General features: G+C 41.4%; 1 protein-coding gene across 1 annotated transcript in view; it reads left to right on the top strand.

Annotated features, from left to right (window-relative positions):
* The window catches only part of LOC126355437 (5-hydroxytryptamine receptor), a 491,691-nt gene that overhangs the window by 108,004 nt on the left and 359,055 nt on the right, over nucleotides 1-24,632 (top strand). The window contains exon 2 of the mRNA XM_050005746.1: nucleotides 5,524-5,657. Within this exon, the coding sequence (XP_049861703.1) occupies nucleotides 5,524-5,657 (134 nt within the window). The remainder of the gene's footprint in view (nucleotides 1-5,523; nucleotides 5,658-24,632) is intronic.

Genomic DNA, 24,632 nt, shown 5'->3' with positions numbered 1-24,632 from the left:
TTGCCTGTTCCGTCCTCTGAATTGCAATGAGTCGATCTGCATATCCAGAGGAGATGCTCGATATATATACCACTGGCGTAATACATACATGTATTGCTATAACCCCAGTGGACTTCTTGCAGTTTTTTTGGGACTGCTGTGGCATGGTGCTGATAGGTTATCCTCGTAAGGGGCAAACTGTCACTGTAGCATGCTACCGAAATATCCTGCCGGGGTTACGAGAGGCTGTGAAGATGAAACTTTATGGGGAGCCGACCAAGGATGTGATGTTTCTTCACGACATCGCCCCAGCTCTCTCTGCACGGTAACATGCGTACTGGACGTTCACTCAACTATCTTGTTTTGAAGGTGTGTGTGAGTAAAATGCACAACAACGAAGAGAATATAGACTTGGAGAACGTAAGTTAGCAGAACAAGATTGACTGGCGTGCTTTTTACTTGTGTTTCCATTTGTTTATTGTCTACATCATCAAGTGAACGAGTACTGTGACTGTGTGCTAGTACAGAACGGTCAAAGTCAGTTTTAGTTAGGTTTGTAATAAAATCTTAAGTGAACTGACAAGTGATACGTTTTTGAATAGATCATGGGGAGAGGAAGTGAATAACCGAATGAAAAACAGCGTTATGTGTAAAAAAAGATTCATAGTCGTTGATATCTTTGTAACGAACGAAATTACAAGAAAAGCTGGTGAAGCAGGTTAATCTCATCCTGGTGGTCTAAACTGAAATGTGGATTTCGACCATTGTGGTTATTAACAGTAGATTTTTTAAATTATTATTTCGTTTGGCACCAAGGATACATAACTTGAATTGAACAGCAATGATATTACTGGTAACACAATATACATATACTACAAACAAAATAGATTACATTCATTTATGGTAATAAAACAGAAGAGAAATGTGTATAAATAAATAACAAGTAGGGAAGACAGGTTACATTTGCATTGAGGTGACAAAAGTCATCTTGTATCATCTAATATCGGGTCGGACCTCCTCCCGTCCTGCACAGTGCAACTCGACGTGGATATTGAACAACTGTGGCCCTCTGACATGACATCGTTGTTTAGGAGCGTGAAGTCCATGAATGACTGCAAATGGTCGACAGGCAACCGAACATAACTATTTGCAGTCGTTGATCGCTTGCTTGTGACAGAGGACCCAGTCCATTCCGTGTTACGCAGCCTACACCATTATGAAGCCACGTCAAATTTGCGCAGTGCCTTGTTGACAACTTGGGTCCATGGCTTTATGGGGACTGTCAGCTCTTACGAACTAAAATCGGCACTCCTCTGACCAGGCAACTGTTTTCCTGTGGTAAGAGTCCAACCGATATTGTCATGAGTCCTGGATCGGCGCTGTAGGCGATGTCTTGCTGTTAGAAAAAGCACTCGTCTGTAGTCTGCCGCCATTGCCTGCTAACGTCAAATTTCGCCGCACTGTCCTAACGGATACGTTAGTCGCACGCTCTACATTGATTGCTGTGGTTATTTGATGTAGTGTTACCTGTCCGTTAGCACTGACAACTCTATGCAAACGTCACCGATTGTGTATTTGGCTCATACACAATCCTGAGAGTAGTCTATCCCTCTCGTCACTCCTCGTGTAGTCCCATCAGATGGATCATGATGTCATTTGCTGTGATGTCGTGTTGAATGTTGAATCTCGTCCACCTGTTTGGTGGACTGCCAAACCTGAATGGTTCTGAAGTTTCAGAGCAGTTTGTGACTTGAACTGGAATGGTGTTGGTAGACTCATGGACAAACCATCAATGGTGACTTCCACACTGGACGCCGTTTCATTGTTCAAATAGTTCAAAGGGGTCTGAGAACTATGGGACTTAACTTCTGAGGTCATCAGTCCCCTAGAACTTAGAACTACTTAAACCTAACTAACCTAAGGACATCACACACATCCATGCCAGAGGCAGGATTCGAACCTGCGACCGTAGCGGTCACGCGGTTCCAGACTGTAGCGCCTAGAACCGCTCGGCCACTCTGGCCGGCTGTTTCATAGTTATCCTTGTTTACGGACTGATGGTCATCACGTGGTGTAGCAAGAGTATGGCCAATATAGGAATAATCTCACGCAAGAGCGCGAACGACATGAAGGCTACCGATCCTAACGGTCAACTGCTTGCAGACTATTGGAATGGAGTATTTATGGCACCGATAGCGGCCAAGCTGTATGATGTCATCTGTAGTGATCCAATTGGTTTCCCTCTTTACGAGTCATCAACGGTCTTCAGTTTTGCTTTACTGGCTTAATCGATTTGTTTAGGTGTTATAACAATTTCCTCAAACCCCTGACAAGTGTTCTTATATCCTACCTATTGCTTCTTACACAATGTTACGAGAGTAACGGAGGCAAGTTGATCTGCACTGGTCTCACTGTTTTCCGCTGAAAATATGAGTGTTCGTGTCCAGCTAACTATGTCGAAATGTAAACGCCTAGCAGACGCCACGTGTTGATATTTCCGTGTGCGTGAACAATACCAGAAATTTTTTTCTGTCCCATTCCCTTACTGTCTTGATTGGTAAAAGAACTATTTTACATTGCTATTGTGCCTGATACACCAGTCTCGGAAAATTTAAAACAACAGCAGTTGAAAACGCAATCTAATTAAATGAAGGCACAAGAGAATCAAGAGGTAGAAACTACTAAAAAATTATTTGGACCTAACGAAACCCAAGCAGAAAGAATTAATTCTATGAGAGCTACGACTGGTAAGGGCAAGAAACTGTTAAAAGCAAGAACAAGGAAAAGTGTGGGTAGGTTTACTTCTGATGTCATAATTGGCATTCTGTCCAAAGGCACGTTTTCACATGGTAACTCTCCATACTATCCTGTTTTCTGCCATCCTCTTTATATCTGCAGGTCTGCGTAATATACGCTTCTCTTTGCGCCGTCTATCATTTTGTATATCCTCCTTCCTCTCAGTCTTCTCCCACAAACTGGTAGTTCTAAAGCGTCTGTTTGGAAGCACTCCTGCCTCAACGGATGTCTTACTCTGTTCTTCTTCCTTTCTCTTACAACCCACAGCAGTCTGATGAAGAGTGTGAAAAGTGCCTTTCTATTTACTATTTGAAACGATAGAACCAATCGAAAAGAAATCAAGAATGTGCCTAGTGCCTTAAATGAGAAGTTGAGCTCACGAGGATTGTACAACAAGAAACATTTCAATTTTTGTGCCTGAATTGCACGTCTAACTGTGATGATGAATAGTCCTTTAACTAACATTCAAACTTCTATGAAGGCCATATTACGTTTACAAGTCGAATTCGCCAAAAAATTGTTTACTGCCGGGAAACTTTTTATGGCAGCAAGTCAATTGGTGTAATTAAGACTCTAATTTAGTTTACTGCCCATATTTCGAAAATTTTAGTAGTGTGCTTTGTTTAGTCTTATTGTGTTCTATGATACACGTAAACGTGGCACCTTAGGTGCGTAAGCTTGCCCCATGCCAGGGGCTTGTTTACACACTCGACTTGAGTCTATATAAAATTATTTTGCGATATTAAATGTAACGTTGAATTGGATGTTTGTATACCATGCTGTAATTTAACAACCATGCTGTAAAAATAACAATTTTAAACATGATAAATCTAATCAATAAAAAATTCGAAAGGAAAGCCCCCTATGTGTCTCCGGTTTTCCCTCCTCAAAAAGTACTGTGTGAATACGCTCCTTGTTCACGTCCAGGTTCCATAAAGGTTGAATACATGATACGTTGCGGGACTGCATCAATATACTCTAACCATACCCTGATAAAGAGAAATATTTTGCAAATCGTCATAGATATCTTTTGATGTGACGTATTCCTTGGAACATATTCACCCACTGTATGCTATCTAACAGTACGTCGTAGCACGCGTTAACGTCACTGCATGTACGACACGTATCAGGCAGATACTCTGTCACAGTCATTGATTTCAGTACACACTGACCGCAAAAAAGTGAGATAGAAAAGAAGGAGTTGTGAGACATATGCAAAAGTTGATAAGCGTGTTTCTACATCTGAAACGTGATGTCTATTCAAGCTTGGCGCCAGTCGCATATAGTGTAGCGCTAGTGGCGCCATCATGAGGATGCAAATCAGGTTCCTTCAAACACACGCTGTAACTGTCGTAAGCGTTAGTTACCTTGGGACGTGGTGTGTTCATGTTAGTCAAGAATGACTTTAAGGTGACAATGATGCCATTATCAACAAGTCACTTAATTTGAAATGAGTCGTATAATGGTGCCACGAGAAGCTGGATGTTCCTTCGGCGATGTTCCAGAAAGACTTGGCAGGAGTGTATCCACTGTACATGATTGCTGGCAACGATGTGACGAGAATGTACAGTCACAAGAAGACCAGATTCCGAACGGCCACGTGGCACCACTGAGAGAGAAGACCATCGTGTTCGGCGTATGATTGTGGTGCATCATGTTGGATCCGTAGCAACAAACTGAGCAGCATTTGGCACCACAATGGCACAACGAACTGTTACAAATCGGCAACATCAGGAAGAGCTCCAACCTAGACGCCCTGTAGAGTGAATTCCACCGACCCGTAACCACCGTCATTTGAAACTTCAGTGGTGTTCTGACGAAAGCTGGTTCAGGCTCGGTGAGACTGATGACAGCGTCTTGGTTGGAAGGAGACTAGATGAGGGCCTGCAACCAACCTGTCTTCGTGCTAGACACAGTGGGCCTACACCTGGAGTTACGGTCTGGGATGAGATTTTGTATGAGAGGCGGAGCACTCTCGTGGTTATCCCACACAACGTGACTACAAATCTGTACGTTTGTCTGGTGATTCGATCTGTTGCGCTGCCATTCATGAACAACAATTCAGGGTTTGTATTCCAGCACGATAACGCTCACCTACATACCGCTGTTTTAACCCACTATGGTGCACAGAATGTCGACATATTCCCTTGGCCTGCTCGACCACCAGACCTGTCTCCAATCGAGCATATATGGGACATTACCGAACGACAATCTCAGCGTCATCCATAAACAGCGTTAATGTCGGTGTATTGACCTACCAAATGCAACTGGCATGGAACTCCATCCCATAAACACCGAACGACAATTCTAGCGTCATCCACAAAAAGCATTAACTGTCTGTCTGTTGACCTACCAAATGCGACAGCCATGGAACTCCGTCACACACACACACACAGACATTACGCATGCATGTTTGAATGCTTGCATGCAACATTCTGGTTGTTACACCGGTTATAAATGTACCAGAGTTTCACGTTTACAATGCCTTACTTCGCACTTACATAATCTGTGATCATGCAAAGTTAATTACTTAAATATGCTACCTTGACAAATGTACTCCCCAAATTTCATTACTCTACATTAATTATATTTTGGTGATGCGATTTTTTTCCGTCGCTGTAATCACGTTTTTCTCAGCTTTCGTTACGACCTCAACAGACTGAAAGAGCAGTCATGGATCTGTTTTCCATTTTATTTCTTTTGAGTTCTCTGCTGTAGGTGGCATAATCAGTTTCTCTTCTGCTGCAGGTAATGTGTTCGTGATTGCGGCCATCCTGCTGGAGCGGAATCTTCAGAACGTGGCCAACTACCTGATCGTGTCGCTGGCCGTTGCAGACCTGATGGTCGCCTGTCTCGTCATGCCGCTCGGCGCCGTCTACCAGGTACCGTGCCGCTCTCTCTCCAAAGCAGCTCTCACCATGGCAATAGCGAAGGAGCAAGAGCGTAAGCCAATAACCGTTAAGTTGCTTTCTGAGCGCTCGGATTTTTGTTGTGACTTTCAAACGTGGTTAAGGGTGATATGATTCGGCATTACATTGTACCATTCGTTGTAAGTAATTGTTTCGGATGGTGATGGTAAACTATGAATATTATTTGAATCTAAGTTGCCCCGCAAGCAGTATTTTTTTTATCGTTATTGTTAATTTCACACCTGGTACAGGTAACCGCAAGCAGAAAAGCGGGCTGATTATAAATTACGCCAAGTCTCAGGAACAAACTGCAGTAGCACAGTACTCACGTGCCGTACAAGTCGTTTCCCAGTTCTTGCCCCAAGTGGCGGATAGTTGCAAGTAAACTGCAGCAACTCACAGAAGTACAGTGTGCGCTTTACTTCTCGTACGGCAGCCAAACTTGGTAGTTAGTCTAATACATTAATGCGGAATCGATTTAAGCTGAAAAAAATTGTTCCAATTTGGCCACCCCATGCATATCTGGCCCTGTGCATACTAGAGAGAGATGTTTCCACATGTAATGGATTCCGTACGCGTCCCCTCCCGCCGGAGATTCGAGTCCTCCCTCGGGCATGGGTGTGTGTGTTGTTCTTAGCGTAGGTTTTGTTTAATTTAGATTAAGTAGTGTGTAAGCCTAGGGACCGATAACCTCTGCAGTTTGGTCCCTTAAGAACTCACACATTTGAACATTTTATTAGGTACGAGACGTGGGCAGAAAAAGTGAAACAGGTGAGAAAGGCATAATGTTGATTTTATTATTAAATAATGCTTACATAATTTATTCAGTATGAGCACCGGAGACGTCTACGAGATGCTATACAGTGCTAGATTTGCAGCTGATGACTAAAATTGGAACCAATTTTTCTCGAGCGTAAATCGGTTACAGTTTAAAATATTAGCGTACCTTCCAAGTTTTGCTACCATACGATAATTGCAGCCCACACTCTACCTCCGTGGGTAGTGGCACTTTAATAGTGACCACCTCTACCATTTCCTTCGTGCGTGGTCCTTACTCGTTCTTCACTTTGACTGCAATGCCTCCCTGAGCCTTAGAGTCACAGGTTTGTAGCTGGGAAAGAAATAGGTATCATGTGGTGTAATGAAAGTAGGAATGAAATATATTGACGCTCAGAATATGTACTTACGGGAATGCAATCTGGAGAGGTCTTCGGCAACAGCCGATTCAACAAGTGAACACCTATTCGCTTTCGAGGCGCAAGGCAATGAGAAAGCGCTGTGCATGACATTTAAACCATACGCAACTGGACTATGCTGGCCAAGACGCGTTGCGGTATATTTGGGAAGGTAATACACACACCAAAAATAACTAGCACTACCACACAACATAAGACTGCTCACGTGAAAAGTTATCGACAGTGAATAAAATTAACAACGAGCGAACCAGTAACATTAACTATACCGCTGTTGTTTGATCAGTCAGAGGCCAAGATTCGAAGCAAGATTTAAGTAAAAACCTCCATCTCTATATGTCGCTTGCACATTAATGCAACTTCTTCCGTAACAACATTATTCAGTAACTGGAAGAGCACACCAAAAACCCCGTGTTTTTTTTTTTATTCTATTGGATGACCGGTGCCCATGCAATGTTTCCCAATAACTCGTTTGATGTAGGCGTGGTTGAGATTCCATACTCTGGTCCTCTATTGTCCTGATAGTCCGGCTAGAGTGTAAGATGCTAAAACTGCGACACTTGACTGATGCAAACCAACATCATTCTTTACAGACCATAAATCTCTCTGATCTTAAATAGTCCTCTAAAAACTCATTTAAGATCGTACTTCCTCAGAATACAGCTAATCCTGTTGGAAATGATGTCCGCTTAAAGCGAAACGCCCATAGACCTAAGTACCATATACGTGTTTTCATAACTCCCCCGATTCTGGTTTGATCGCTAGGATAGACAAAATCTTAACGTAGCCATAATCATCGTAATAAGGGCTGTTCATGAAGCGCTCAACGAATACGAATTTAAAACTCTAGTTACCAGAAACACAGAAAATCGTAAGAAATTTTGGTCTTATGTCGAACGGAAAGGAACGAAGCTGTTCATCTAGGCACTCTGTGACCGTGATATCATTGAAAAAGAGAACGATATAGAAAAGGCCGAAATAGTGAAACTCTCTTCCAAAACTCTTTCACACAGGAAGATCGCATCAACGACAAAATGACAAGTGATCGAGGGGTGGAGGAGCAACTGAAATCGCTGAACAGAAAAAAATCCTCTGGACCTGACCAATACCATCTCGATTCTACACAGTGTATGCGAGAGAACTTGCCACTCTTCTGTCAGCAGCAGTGAAGCTTTCCTAATGATTGGAAAAAAGAGCTGGTAATTCCCGTTTACAAGGAGGATACGCGTGTATCTCTGACATCTGTCTGTTATATAATTCTGAGGCATATTTTATGCTCGCGTGCTATGACACTTCTCGAAGTTGAAAATCTCCTCTATAGCAACCAACATAGCAAGCCCTGCAGAGGAACGACGCTTGTAGGGAGTGGCAAATGACCCTCAATGCAAACAAATGTAGCGTATTGCGAATGCAAAGACAGAATTACCTTTTATGTATGAATACACAATTGCATTACGATGACTGGAAGCAGTTATTTCCACTATATATCTAGGAGCACGGGTACGTAGCGATTTGAAGTGGAATGACCACATAAAATTAATCGCGATTAAAGCAGATGCAAGACTAAGATTCAGTGGAAGAATCCTCGACAAAGAAAGTAGCTCACAAAACATTTGCTCAGCCTGTGAATATTGCTTGTCGGTATCGGATGCGTACCACGTAGGACTGACAGTGGAAGTGGAGAAGATCCAAGGAAGAGCAGCGAAAGAGTCACGGAGACGCTCAGAAAACTCCATCAGGTGACACTGCAAGAAAGGTCTTCTGAGTCACTATGTGGTCTACTTCTAAAATTCCAATAGCGCATGTTCCTAGAAGAGGGCATCAATATATTCCTTCCTTCATTTTCTCCAGGGTACATCTAGTGAGAAGTCCATGAAAACTAAATAAGAGAGATTGGAGCCCATACAAAGGCTCTCTAGCAATCATTCCTTCTGAGAATCACACGCGAGTTGAATAGGGGAAAAGGAGGTCACACTGGTACACAAACTACCCTCCGCCACAGACCGTACGTTTAAATGCGGAGGGCAGATGAAGATGCAGATGTAGATAGGACAATGAGCGTCTGATCTTTCGTCGGTATGTTATTGACTCGTTTACTTCCATTTACTGCAAGACCACCCATATTGATTTGTACAGGCTGTCACAGAAAAACGGGAACATTTCCACAATTCAATAAAATAGAAGTGATGGAGGAAGGAACTTGCATTCATAGTAATTGAAACCTTACAGCTTTGCCATTTACGAAACATTGATGTCATTTATCATTTTTTTTTAATTACGTCCCTTAGATGGCGTCCTCCTATACGAATACATTTTTGAAATCTTCTGTTAAAATTCCTCATTTGCTCACTATATCATCTCAGCTGGGATACCGTGAATTCCATCCCGAATTCTCTGTTTTAACTTATGCAGGGTTCTTGGTCGAGTCGTGTAGACTTCACTCTAGAGGTAGCCCCACAAGAGAAAATCTCAAACGGGTAAATCTGGCGATCTAGGGGCCAGTGAATGTTACCGAATCGTGAGATCACACGGGTGCCAAACAGTTCTCGCACATATGCCATTGACTGCCGTGCAGTGTGTGATGTCGCTCCGCCCTGTTGAAACCAGGCCTCTTGAACGTTTGGAAAGTTGTTCAATGCAGGTGAAAATTCGTAACATATCCACGTAACTATCGGCATTGACAGTCATTGAGTTTACCTGTTAATTTTCGAAAAAAACATGGTCCGATAATCCTATGAGATGAAACACGACACCATACTGTCACTTTACTAGCGTGTAAAGGGCGCTCATGAAAGTAATTAGGATTTGTGTTTGCCCAGTAACGGTAGTTCTGTTTTTTTCAAATAACCTGAGAGATGATAATGTGCCTCATCTGGGAACCAGAAGTTGTTTAGAAATTCATCGTCATTGTTTATTTTTGTCATCATTTGTTGACAGAATCATAATAGTAACCGGTAATCGTTGTCATTCAGTTGTTTCACCACCTGTGGTTTGTACTAATGAAATTTTAAAACAAGAGAAGAATTCAGGGAGAACTCTTCTCCGACATTCCAACCACTGCTGCTTGCTTACGAATTCAACGCCTTGGGCTCCGTAAGACAGACTCGCGTACAACACCAGTGTACGCTGGAGAACGCCCACTTCTTGGTCGCCCTGTTGGGTTCATCTTGGGGTCAGATCCAGACTCATCAAAATTATTAATGCAACATTTTATCGTGTGTTTTGTCGGAACGGCATCATGACGTCCTAAATTATAAAAACGACGAAACTCCCTCTGCGCCGCTACCAAACTATCATTGCTTTTATAAAACATTTTTATGGCTACCGCACGCTGTTATCCGTTCTACTGATCCATGATTACTGAAATGGCAGACTGTTTACTCGCCATCTGTCACGAACCCGCAGTGCTGCCACCTGCCCATGGATGCCACTACACATTTCAAGCATTCCCGTTACTCTGTGTCACCGTGTACCTGCAGGCTTCTAGCTTCCACCATCTTTCGCAAACAGTGACTGTGCATAAAGCTGTGTCCGATGCTGATAATCTGAACTGGTACACCTGGGAGAAACATTCCTCGAGAATGAATATACAAAGCATCAAATTAAGAGTTGTCTGTAAACTGAAACGCCAGGTCAACCAAAAGAAGAGCAGGACGAGATAGATTGGTTCTTTACTACCTTTCTGCCGTACGTGGGAAATATTTCTCGGAAAAGTGAAATAAGAATGAGGAAGAATAAAGTAGATACGATCTCCCGACCGCCGACGAAGACAGCAGCTATTCTGCGATGAGTGAAGGATAATTTGCTTTTACGAAAGGCGAGTGTGAGTGCAGTAAAGGTTACATAGGACAGATAGTACGCACTATTGTAGTTAACACCAGTGATAAACTCGCCTGCTACAGCCCAAAAAATCTGCAGTGGCTGAACATTGTATTTCCAATGGCTGTTCCATGGATTACAGGAAAGTTAAGGTACTGGACACGGCTTTACCTTACTTAAATTCAGTGGTCAAGGATACTGTGGACATAAATTAGTTGACAACCTGGTCAACGTAGAAGGTTTACCGCTCGAAAAATCATGTAAACTCCTCATTTCACATCTGCGAGCTCAAAGGATTGGTTGGTTGGTTGGTTTGGGGAAGGAGACCAGACAGCGAGGTCATCGGTCTCATCGGATGAGGGAAGGACGGGGAAGGAAGACGGCGGTGCCCTTTTAAAGAAACCATCCCGGCATTTGCCTGGAGCGATTTAGGGAAATCACGAAAAACCTAAATCAGGATGGCCGGGCGCGGGATTGAACCGTCGTCCTCCCGAATGCGAGTCCATTGTCTAACCACTGCGCCACCTCGCTCGGTGCGAGCTCAAAGGACATAATTTTCCAGGCCACTACTGCATGGCATTACAATATATGTCTTCCACAATAATCAACCACACACTTTGTAATCACTGTGGATTCGACAACTTTGCGCTTGCTTTGTTTTACTCGTACAGCCGTACACTTTTATTTATTAATTACGCTCTTGTTACCAACAGTATTATTTATATATTCAAATATGTGTGAATTCCTAAGGGACCAAACTGCTGAGGTCATCGGTCCCTAGGCTTACTTACTACTGAAATTAACTTATGCTAAGAACAAAACACACACACATGCCCGAGGGAGGACTCGAACCTCCGGCGGGAGGTGCCGCGCAATCCGAGACATGCCGCCTCAAACCGCGCGGCCACTCCGCGGAGCCAATATTATTTTTTATGCACGTGCGTTTACTCCACAATGTAAAGTACGTTAAAAATCTTGCAAGCGACTCACCTTGAGAACGGCAGAAGGGTTGTGAGCCGAAATATCGGTATTATAGTTAATAGTATCCCGAATTCACTCCTGAAAAATGATGAAATATTTGAACAGCAGGGTTTTGCTTCAGGAAAGGGAATTATCGTCTACATAGCTAACAATGGATATAGGTTTCAGTGATGCCGGCACCAGGGCACGTTCATGAAAATCTTCCATAAATGTACTGGCTAGAATACATGACAAATAGCTTCCCTTCTGCTCATACAGCTGACCACTGAATAAAAAGTGTGTGCCTTATATAGTGCTACGTTTGTTCCTCGGCGTAGCCCTCCCCCCCCCCCCCCCCCCCCTCCCTAGTGAAGGGTGAAGGTGTAAATCCCTTATGCAGAGCCATCTCGTCTGTTCTTGATCAATTCGCTCGCACACAATCCAGTATCAGTTTTTCAAATCCCGCTTCGTGATTAATTACTTCTCGAGAAAGCTAACCAGTTTTCTATAACTTTAAAGATACAGTAAGACGCCTGTTGGCAAATTCTACATCCTGCTGACCCACACATTAAGCGGATTTGAAATATAAAATGCAGGCTAAACTGTTCACAATGCAGAAGCTGTAGTTTCTTTGTGTTTCGCATGGAAATGCCTTTATTATGATTATTAGCTTAAATGAGAGTCTACATGTCAGGGAAAGCATTGTAAAAGTTAGTTAAGGCAAAAATACTCACACAGATAGCATCAATATGAAAGTCAACAAATATCTCGTGGTCAACCATAATATAGTTTCCTTCTCTTAAAACGTATAAAACGGCAGTTATTCTTAGCAGAATTAACCAGCATACTTTGACGTCTAACGGTGGTTGTGTCACAGCGACGGAAGTTCTGTTAAAAAATAATATCGACGTCAGAACACGTGCGTCACAACTGAGCACTTCATGTACATAATATAGGTATCAAAGAAAGTATCACGTGGCATCAGTGATATCGAACGTTTCCCTGTGAAAATGTTCAGGAGTACGAATCATGGCACCCGCAAGACGAATGAAAGTGGTGTTTAAAGTTAACTGATCTGTCCGTCGCTTCTTGGTACAACGACTCCATAATTATAAATGAAGAGCACAAAGTTGTAAATATTTGATAGTATTACGTTCATTTACAGGATCCGGACTACAAGGTTATCACGATGAGAGTAGCAGAATTCCGCATTTTTCGTAAGTTATTTTCATCGTATGTAATTTTTCCATCTAATATACACCGCCGGAAAAAAATTAATACACCTGGAAAGACGACGACGATTTTTATTCTATGACAGCATGTGCCACCTGGGAGATAGTCGATGTACTGATAATGGTTTCAACTCCGTCCGCCAACAGATAGCGTAGTTGCGTAGCTACCAGAGTGCCACCTGTGTCTATACTTTGGTAGTAAATGCTTCCAGCCAGAATGCTAAGTGTGGTGCAAGCGTGTGGAGCAAGCAGGCAAACGTGTCACGGAAATGCACTCGTGCTTCCCACAGCAATCTGAGAGAGTTTGAAATGTGACAAATTGTGGCTTCCGACTGCCTGGATGGTCCTTTCGGTGAACTGGTAAACAAGCAGGATGTGCTGCGACGGTTGTGCAACAATACTGGTTTCAGTGGTCACATGAACATCTATGGACGATGTTCGGGACATGCGCGCAGCACAGACGCCCGCCAGGATCGTCGTATTGTCAAGACAGCAGTGGCAGATCGTACAGTTACCACAGCACAGATAAGAGGGCTTGCGAGCCCACATGTGTCAACGCAAACTGTTGTGAACCGCTTATAAGCACTAAGACTACGGGCACGTCCCCTACAGCCGGTCTTCCACTCACGTCACAGCATCGACGGGTACGGCTGGACTGGTGCCGTCAGATGACCACTTGGAAGAAGGATTGGGGTGCCATGGTCTTCAGCGTCAAAGTAGATTCCTCCTGCACCCAACTCATGGTTATTTGCGAGTACGACGTAGATCTGATAAGCTCTGTATCGTAGATTGCATTCGTCCAAGACGCGCAAGCCCCATCTGAAGCCTTATGATCTGGAGTATGAAGAGCTACAATTCTCGTTCATCTTTGGTATTTCTGGAGGGAACGCTAACCAGCGCTCAGTAGGTGCCTTCTTTCGCCGTTCTTGCAACGGAAAGGTGATGTGTTGATCTAAAAGGATGATGCTCGCCCACACACTACACGTGAAACTCAACGTGTTCCGCAATATGGGCAGCAATTTCACTGAGCAGAACGACCCTGGCCTTCTCTCCAGTCGAGCACGTGGGGGATGTGACGGGACGAGAAGTGTGTGGCTCGCCCGATGCGTCAGCCAACAACTCTTACAGAACTACTTGAGGCGTTCGGGCAGGCGTCGCATAACGTATCCCAGGACACAATCCGTCATCTGCACGATAGACTGGACGCCAAAGTAAGTGTCTGCATTGACACCTGTGGTGGCTACACTACGTACTAATAAACAATGTTTCAGACTGCGTCGATACCTGGCACCTAAGAGTTCCTTGTCCTAGTGATCTGTGTACGTAATCATTTCATGTGCTCCATACGCACTGTCACAGCAATAAATCTTGAGTGAGTTGGAAACCTCTAAAAGGGTGTACTAATATTTTCTTCCTACTGTGTAGTTCCATTATCGCGTTATTTACTGTCATCTCCAGATGTTCGAGCAGCTGTAATTTCTTACCTGTATTTTTCATGTGCGTTCTTGTAAGATATTCGGCTCCCTGCAATGTGTGGCCAGTTTCAAAAATGTGCATAGCTTCTACAAACTTCTCAGAATAATTGAACTGAAATCAATCCTTGACTTCCTCACACCTCAATAAAAATTAAAAAAATAAAATATAAAAAACCCTACCACACTGACCGATATACATTAAAACGCATCACAGGCGTTACGCTGAATTTTGTAGACTCCTGACGTTATATGTATATGTCTTCCGTTTAAAGAGGTTGGCTTGCTACAGACGCCTACAGTTTCGATCTGTTTGCATCGCTGCGACCTAAGATACGAAGCTGATCTTTATATTACTGTGAGAATTTGCTCTTTCTATTGTTTAAATGTTGGTTATGTTAATGTCAATAGCGTCATCATTACATGGGAAAAAATATTCCTGACTCACGCAAGACATCTAATAATGGAACTCTCTATAGCTTTGCGCTGTCAGTCCAAGTTACGTCGTTTGAGCAGTACTTCAAATGTCTCTGTGCTATTACTCTTTACATATTACGTTATTCGAATTTTATTTTACATCAAAGATAATTAATTACCTACCCTAACGGTCTACGCCACCAGACAAGAAATATATATAAAAATAACTTATTTTTACGTTACAAGTACAGTTAATGAGCCAATTCCTCATTCAGTGAGAAACTATCATTACTTTGTGAGCAGAAGGAATCATTTTCAAAATGAATTACGTCTTCATACGCCTGGCCGTATTAAAATTTCAGGAGCCCTAAAAATGTTTTTGTTATACTTTTACCAAACTGCTACATTATTTTTGGTTTTTGAAGGTGTTTCTCAGCTGACATTTATTGTGATATGCAAAGTGTTAGGGGTATAAATGCAGGCTTTTCTACTGATTACTGTGGACAGTGTACCGAATAACATTACATTAGTAATAATTTCATTTGCAGACAATTACCGCTATTAAGAGTAATACATTTTTAGGTTACTTAGTACCTCCAGTTACACCAGGCACAAGCAAGCCATCAGTGTTTATTATCCCCAGGCCAGCTGGTCAGTTTTGAGATGGGCAAACGACGCTCGTGTTCGAACAAACTCGCGATCCCGTTGCTCCCAGCGTTCGATACAGTATCGAGCTTCTTCGACATTTGACTCGCGCGGTGCGAGTGAAAGGGGATACGCAAGAAACCACAGACTAACCGCAACGTTAATCCATGACTCCGCATAAATTTGACAATTCCGTCAAACAGCGAAAGAAGAGCTTTGCATCCTGCCACTGCACAAACTCCTATTATATTTGAACAAACTTGCAACACGAGTATGTATGGATGCATAAACGTTACACGAATTTTAAATAAAGGTAACAGACGAAGACGAAAATCCAAAAAATACTGCTTCACGGAACCCATTATAATATTTTACTTGATTGTGAGAGGCGGTAATGATTTACCAAGTAGGTTGCAAGATTTTAATCACTTTGAAGGCAAGGTGGCACACTCAAATGAAGTACTCTAAACAATTAATCAATAATTAAATACCCAACAAACGAAATGTATTGTAAGAAAGTGACTAATTTTTGTTGTGGGAATAAATTACGACGTATTGGTCCATCCTGGAGGTAGTACCATTAGACCACTAGATCACGGAACGAGCGAAAGCTCGAGAATCGCACGGAATCATGATTGCAGTTTTGTATTAATTTATTAGTTGCTGTTGTTAAGCGTGACCTGTACCCTAGAAGATACTTCAGTCCTTGTTTCACAGTTTCGTGTATTGTTAAAGTCCATAGTGCATTAAAAACGCAAAGAGAAGTCCTTGCGATAGTACCAACAAAAGTCACTACATCGCAGGCCGATCAAAAGATCAAACAGAACCAGAGATTTTCCGAACTATGAAGTAAAATGTTCGAACAGTTCGAATTGTGTTTAAACACAGCCGTAGCTCAGACGCACGGACGCTAAATAGATGGTTTATACTGACAGGCTAGTCCACTTCGTGGCGCAGTTACGACTATGCAGAGAACAGTAGGTAGTAAATTATGCCATATGTTTGCGGGAAGACTGTTAGACATCGAGTAAAAATTGCTAATACACTAAAGTGGGTACTTATTAAGGTACCAGTAATCACAGTATATGTATCTATACCCCTAACGCGATGTATAGTTATAAGGGCAAAACAAATTGAGTTTTTTACTACAAAAGTGGGCCGATGTTTCCAGTAGATACTACTGATGACGAACGTTAGTTCTTATTAAGAAGACGACTTCGTCAGGGAAAGATGCGTTTCTCCCATATTATAAATATATATTTAGTCTGTAGGAATTTGGTGCTACGTGCAGTGCACGTAACACACGTGTTGTACATCAGTATGAATGTTCGTGAGTTGTCATATTCGACAGCTTTAGTTTAAAGCTACTCTATACCTCATCGTGTGTTTATAGCGTCCAGAGCTGCGACATGGAAAATATGACAATTCTCTTCTCTGTAACATAACGTATCTAAATAGCTAATACTAAATTTACTGAGAGATTCATTGTCCTATAAAGATAATTTGAGTCAGAACCAAATTTTCGTCCTCAGCTTTACTTCATTTCTTTTTATGTTTCCTCAGGAATAATTTATAAGCCAAACATAATGACTTTTCCTGATGCTCTGTATACTGAACAGTTGTTAGCTATGGTTTATCTGAGTTACCAGTGTAACTTTTCAAACGTTGTTCTCTCAACTATCGAAAAGGTATTAAAAACGGAAAGTAAATTACAGTACTGGAATACAATGCTGCAACGATCTCTTGTAACGACACGACGACTGTTTCTGTCTGCAAAAAGGAGATGGAAACTGGAGGGATGTGTCGCACGGCAACCTCTGCCCCCGTTATAGCGGGCAACATGCAATATTTGCGCGCGTCAGAAGAAATTTATGGCCGTATTTACTTTTAGATTTCCGTGGCCAGATTACGTATTCTGAAGGAGGGTTTTGCGCGAATTTATTCTCCTTTACTCAAGGCAATTTTCGGCGCCCACTAAATCAGCCAGGCACTATAAAAATGCTCCCGTTTTTCCCTCATCGGAGACTTGCTGAAATCGGATTCCTCGTTAGTGTAATCTCAAAATTCCACCCGTTTTATCTGTGCTCAGCTGTTCAAGAAATACACCAATGAAATTAAATTATTCCTACATCACGTAAATAATTTAATTTCCTATCGTGAGTAGGAGCAGCGAGAGGTATTAATTAAATAGTTTAGCTTACGGTAGACAGCTGTGTCACAGGTACAGAGAAGAAATAGAAGCATACTGGCGCTAAACATCGCCTCTCCGACAGTGCTAACGAAAAAGTTTTGAACTATTATGAAAAATACAACGTTATATGTTATGTGCTAATTTTGTTAACTAAATGCTTGGAACGTCACTGTGTAATATTTGAATTTTTGATTATCTGACGTTAACAAACCAAAAAAACAGCAACTTCATAAATTACATTCGTTACTAACGACAGTGAAAAGTTTGCAACAAGCTTTTGTGTTAGTTTTTAGATATTTACAAATTGACTTTTCCATTTTTATAACCCCAGATTTTTCTGTTTTACGCACATAGGAAAGGATAATTTTTTCCATGCACACTAATAGAAAATATGTTACATTCAGTTGTGCTGTAACTCCCGAACTTTGTGTCAAACATCAGGATGATAGCTTGTGCAGTATATCTCCATAAAATCAGATTATCGCAAATCTCGTTTAAGGTTTTTTATTATTACAGCTATATATCTCGCCTCTAATGGTATCCTTGTCGTAATTTTTATCCTGTTTATAATTTTTTTGGAGTATTCTCTTCCGCTGCCGCCATCGCCTCACCAGTTTCTTCACGTGTTCTTATTAAGCCGTTATGACACACCCATGTGTGGCGATATTATGTTTTCATTCTATCATCAAGTGGTAGTAAGCAGAACAAGTGAACCAAACTGAAAATCGATACTAAAATTTATTGGCACTGCTAGGTTTACGTATGTCCTTGAAAGTACTGAGAGGGGATGATGTTCCTCAGCTTGAGATGCATTATCTCCAATTTTTGTAGTTCATTAAGTATTGGCGTTAGTAACTTACCAGTCACCTCCAAGGCGACAATATCCACAAAACTAAGTCCTTTGTGAGAAGGAGCCTACGGTCAAGTGATGAGACTCATCTCTAAAGTGAAATTGGAGGTAAAAGCTGACCAGGGTCAAGAAACGTATTATGACTGAGCTGTTCCTCAAAACCTCCTGCCAAAAGACCAGTTAGATTGATCGCAAAAAATAGGTCAACTTCAGGAAGTTGACTGTTTTTCACTCGACACTAGTCTTAAATTGGACCAAAAAGTATGCAGCTATATCTCTGAGCTGAACTTCGAGGAACGCTCTTCCGCGATCGCCACAGTCTGCAGCCAGGACAAATGTGATTGCAGCTCATATTCGTAGGGTTGCTTTACTTTTCCTCGTATTCACCATTTTTCATCAGTTCAAGATTTTAACCACAATCAACATCTAAAGCATTAACAATAAGCTTAATTATTTCTAAATTAGTGAAATTAAATCTGCTAGAAGTTTTGTCTTTGGCACAATATACAGCATCACCATTTCCTTCGTTCACTTTTCTCGTTAGAGGAATAATATTAGTAACTTACTTATTTCAGCTATACATGCCCTTTATTCGTTAAAGTGACTTTTTTTTTCTCGTCTTCTTTAATGCCAGACTTTTATACCAATTGTGAACAAAAATAGCTAATAAATGCCAACTGAAACTGAAATCGAGTCGCATCCTATTTTCTAATCAATACAAAACTCCGTTTCTAAATAAATAAATAGGTAATGAAATACTATCATTGTCACAGCCGAAGGTTTGTTTGTTCGCAATAAAACATTCGTCGTCTTGATTTAGATTATGTATCACACACATTACAATAGAATTTGTATGTCACAGAAAGGAAAAAGCTTCTTAGCAGTTAGGGACGCTACTGCTAATGCTTTCTCCAATTTTCCCTACATAAAAAAGTGTTATGCGTACATGAACTCACGTTTATGTTTAGTCTTTAGATAGAAGCCAAAAAACGATGACAAAATTGTGGAAAATTCGATGGTACAATGATTGTGTTGATCTGACGAAAGTAAGATAATCAATTACAAACAAAACTGAGATTCTTCTATTCCTGTGGTTGCTCGATTGGAGTCCACCAGATACCTTATATTACACGCGACGAAAATTTTCACCGCGAAAGTAAAGCGAACTTAATCGTTTGAATTTAATGTTATACAGTGGTCTAGTCTGGATACTCTGTTGATAACCTGCCTGAAAGCACATTTCGGACAAAACCTTTCTTCAGTATCCAAAGAATAAGAAGTACAAGGAATCGCATCAGGCTAATACCTGCCCTTACTATAAGCAGTTGGTTCTATTGTTACATAAGCTGATGAGTAATAACTATTTGATTCTGCTTGATGGCAGTTGCCAACCGGAGTGGCCGTGCAGTTCTAGGCGCTACAGTCTGCAACCGCGTGACCGCTACGGTCGCAGGTTCGAATCCTGCCTCTGGCATGGATGTGTGTGATGTCCTTAGATTAGTTAGGTTTAAGTAGTTCTAAGTTCTAGTGGACTGATGACCACAGCAATTAAGTCCCATAGTGGTCAGAGTTATTTGAACCATTTTTTTTTTTTTTTTTTTTTTTTTTTTTTTTTTTTTTTGATGGTAGCAACATCCACATCTGCATATAAACTCCGCTAGCCACCAAGCGGTGTGTGGCGGAGGGCACAGTTCGTGCCAAAGTTGTATTTCTCCCCCTCTGTTCCACTCGCTAAAATGCTTAAAGCATTGAAATGATGTCAGAAAAGACGACGCAATCTGAGCTCTTATATAAGAGTTATCACTATCGCAGATATGTGTTCAAAAACATATTTTTCAATGGAACAGTTGTGTGTTGCATTTAAGACTAACTGAGGGACACATGTCTCTCATGTTACTTGTGAGGGACGGAGGAATTCTTTTACATCAATATCTCCACTGACTAAAACACAGTGAGGATCTGCTGAAACGTTTGAGTTCATCTACTTATGCTATTAAGGTCACTGCAAATTTTGGCGATATACATCTGAGTAAATTGCTTACCACGCCTATTTTCATTCTCTGCTTTCGTATGGCATCATATCCTGGGGTAACTCATCACTGAGTAAAAGTGTGTTCATTGCACAAAAGGGTGTAATCAGAAAAGTTGCTGTAGCTCATCCAAGATCATCCTGCAGACACTTATTTAAAGAGCTAGAAATCTTCACTGTAGCCTCACAATACATATATTCACTTATGAAATTTGTTATTAACAATCCGAACGAATTCAGAAGTAATAGCAGTGTACATGGCTACAACACTAGGAGAAAGGATGATCTTCACTACTCAAGCTTAAATCTAACTTTGGCTCAGAAGGGAGTAAATTATGCTGCCACAAAAGTCTTTAGTCACTGACCTAATAGCATCAAAAGTCTGACAGATAGCCATGTACCTTTTAAAAGGAAATTAAAAGAATTTCTTAGTGCAACTCCTTCTACTCATTAGATGAATTTTTGGATATATAAGTGGGTAATTTCCAAACCTTAAAAAAAAACTATTGAGTGTCATGTAATATTTTATCTAATGTAATATCTTGTATAGACACCTTTTATTAACCTGACACGTTCCACATCATTAGGAAGTGTCGTATTCATGATGTATGGAACAAGTACTAATCTAATCTAACCTAATCTAATCTAATCTAAGTGCTTGTTGAAGTGGAAAACACATTTACATTACTTCCAAAACTTTAAAAATGGACGCTGACAAAGTCTTCAGGTAGTGAAATAAGAGATTAGTGGTATTTACATCTGTATAGAATTCTCTGAAAACTTTTATCTTCACATTTGTACTCCTGTTTTAAATACTTTTCTGTGTGCTGCTCCTTTGGGAACCTTTCTGAAGCATCTGGTTACTTCGGTGTTCTTCACAAAATACTAAGTCATTACGTATTTTTCCAGCAAAAATATCTTTTCACAGCAAACAATTCGATGACTGATATTATTTGTTTTACTATTAACGTACGAAGGTATACATCGCAACAAACACTTCAGCTAAACATCTGATCTCTTTTAGTGCAGCGCAAATTTGTGTAAAGAACTACTGAGAGCCAAAGCACAATATAACGACACTCGCAGTAAGAAAGCTGATATTTGTCCACCATTGCTCAGATTGTTATCATACTGAAGAATGTTTGTCTAGATTAACATAAATCAAATTAAAATTAAAAGTCACTTTCTTCTTCTCTTGGTGGAACATGGTCATATTTGTGAATTAAAAAAGAAAACTTGTGTACAGTGTAGAAAATAGTTGCTAAAATTACGTTTTTCATATTAGAGTCAGTTTTTCTTCAGACTATACAGGGTGGTCCATTGATCGTGACAGGGCCAAATATCTCACGAAATATGCACCAAAAGAAAAAATTACAAAGAACGAAACACGTCTAGCTTGAAGGGGGAAACCAGATGGTGCTATGGTTGGCCAGGTAGATGGCGCTGCCATACGTCAAACGGATATCAACTGCGTTTTTTTTTAAAATAGGAACCCCCATTTTTATTACATATTCGTTTAGTAAATAGAGAAATATGAATGTTTTAGATGGACCACATTTTCGCTTTGTGATAGATGGTGCTGTAATAGTCAGAAACGTATAACTACTTCGTATCATGTAACATTCCGCCAGTGTGGAAGGTATTTGCTTCGTGATACATTGCCCCTGTTGAAATGGACCGTTTACCAATTGTGGAAAAGGTCGATATCGTGTTGATGTATGGCTATTGTGATCAAAATGCCCAACGGGCGTGTGCTATGTATGCTGCTCGGTACCATGGACGACATCATCCAAGTGTCCGGACCGTTCGCTGGATAGATACTTTATTTAAGGAAACAGGAAGTGTTCTGCCACATCTGAATCGGCAACCACGATTAGCAACAAATGATGATGCCCAAGTAATTGTTTTAGCTGCTGTCGCGGCTAATCCGCCCACCAGTAGCATACAAATTGCGTGAGAATTGGGAATCTCAAAAACGTCGTTATTGAGAAAACTACATCAACATTGATTGCACCCGTACCATATTTCTATGCACCAGGAATTGCATGGCGACGACTTTGAACGTCGTGAAGAGTTCTGCTACTGGGCACAAGAGAAATGACGAAACGATGACAAATTTTTTGCACGCCTTCTCTTTAGCGACGAAGCGTCATTCACAGCACCGGCAATGTAAACCGGCATAATATGCACTATTGAGCAACGGAAAATCCACAATTGTTCCGACAAGTGGAGCATCAGCAACCTTGGCGGGTTAATGTATGGTGCGGAATTATGGGAGGAAAGATAATCGTCGCCCATTTTATCGATGGCAATCTAAATGGTGCATTGTATGCTAATATCCTGCGTAATGTTCTACCGATGTTACTACAAGATGTTTCACTGCCTGACAGAATGGCGATGTACTTCCAACATGATAGATATCCGGCTCATAACTCGCGTGCGGTTGAAGCGGTATTGAATAGCATATTTCATGACAGGTGGATTGGTCGTCGAAGCACCATACCATGTCCCGCACGTTCACTGGATCTGACGTCCCCGGATTTCTTTCAGTGAGGAAAGTTGAAGCATATTTGCTATCATGATCCACCGACAACGCCTGACAACATGCGTCAGCAATATTGTCAATGTATGTGCGAATATTACGGAAGGCGAACTACTCGCTGTTGAGAGGAATGCCGTTAGACGTATTGCCAAATGCATTGAGGATGACGGACATCATTTTGAGCATTTATTGCATTAATGTGGTATTTAGAGGTAATCACGCTGTAACTGCATGCGTTCTCAGAAACGATAAGTTCTCAAAGGTATATGCATCACATTGAAACAACCGAAATAAAATGTTCAAACGTACCTACGTTCTGTATTTTAATTAAAAAAAACCTCTCTGTTACCAACTATTCGTCTAAAATTTTTAGCCATATGTTTGTGACTATCAATGGACCACCCTGTAGTGACCACCTGTTCCAGTAGTGTAGAGCAACACATTGGATGAATTTAACCGTAACGAAAAATAACAGCCGTGATTATTATGTCGTTTTGCTATTATGACTGAAGAAAACGCAACCAAATGATAATAAATTTGATAAAAAGTTATCATGACAGCAGAGTAGATGTCTAAGATTAATTTCTGCTGCGAACTCAACATCTGTTTCGTTAATGTTATCTGTATCCAAAATAGATCATATTTACCATATCTTCCTCGCACTTTCTTTTATGTTGTTTTATTTTTTAATATCAGTGTAATTGCTTCTCAGCGAAAGTTCTGCTGCGCATTCGAAACCACCATAGCAATATGTTGTTAATGTAGTAATTCTAAGACGCCGATGCTCACGTCAAGCGGCAACGCTGAGGAAAGCTGAGTTCCAATCTTCCAAAAACGAGACGCTGCCGCCGGAGACTGCTGACCGTCTGGAGACACGATTTTGACGCATGCGCGGAGTACTCCTAGATCGCTATGTATTGCGGAATGGAAGACTTCGTAACTTGTGTTCGATGGTTCACCTGCGGATGACTCCAAAGACTCAGTTGAAATTTCGTGGAGTGTGCTTCAGGACGACCGCGTGCAAGCCCGAAATTTGTTCAGTCCCTTAAGTGGTTCTCGGTTTTGAAATGCTCTATTTTGTATTCCCCATTTCCTGTAACATTTACTCGACATTTAAGTTCCACAGTTGAAGCACTCAATACGTTAATAACATATTAAGACGATTGCTCACAGAGGGACTGGTTCAAATGGTTCAAATGGCTCTAAGCACTATGGGACTTAACAGCTGAGGTCATCAGTCACCCAAGAACTTAGAACTAGTTGAACCTAACTAACCTAAGGATATCACACACTTCCATGCCCGAGGCTGGATTCGAACCTGCGACTGAAGCGCCTAGAACCGCTCGGCGCCATCGGCCGGCTAGAGACTGCGGGCCACCTGGCGGCGTTGCGGGCATGTGATGCGGTAGAGGAGAAAAGAGGCGTTCAGTAAGTAATGCTACACATTTTTTGTGATAACTGGTTCGTTTTATCGAGGACACCAGTACATCATTTAGCCCCACTCCTTTGGCTACAAAGACCTCTTTCTCAGTTCTGTTCCATGCGACGACCTTACGCCACCTTAGTGGGAAAGTCTGCATGCCCGTTTGATAGCACTT

This window comes from Schistocerca gregaria, chromosome 3 (assembly GCF_023897955.1).
Source record: "Schistocerca gregaria isolate iqSchGreg1 chromosome 3, iqSchGreg1.2, whole genome shotgun sequence".
NCBI lineage: Eukaryota > Metazoa > Arthropoda > Insecta > Orthoptera > Acrididae > Schistocerca > Schistocerca gregaria.
The sequence above is the reverse complement of the archived record's forward strand: the minus strand, read 5'-3'. Positions and strand labels throughout refer to the sequence as shown.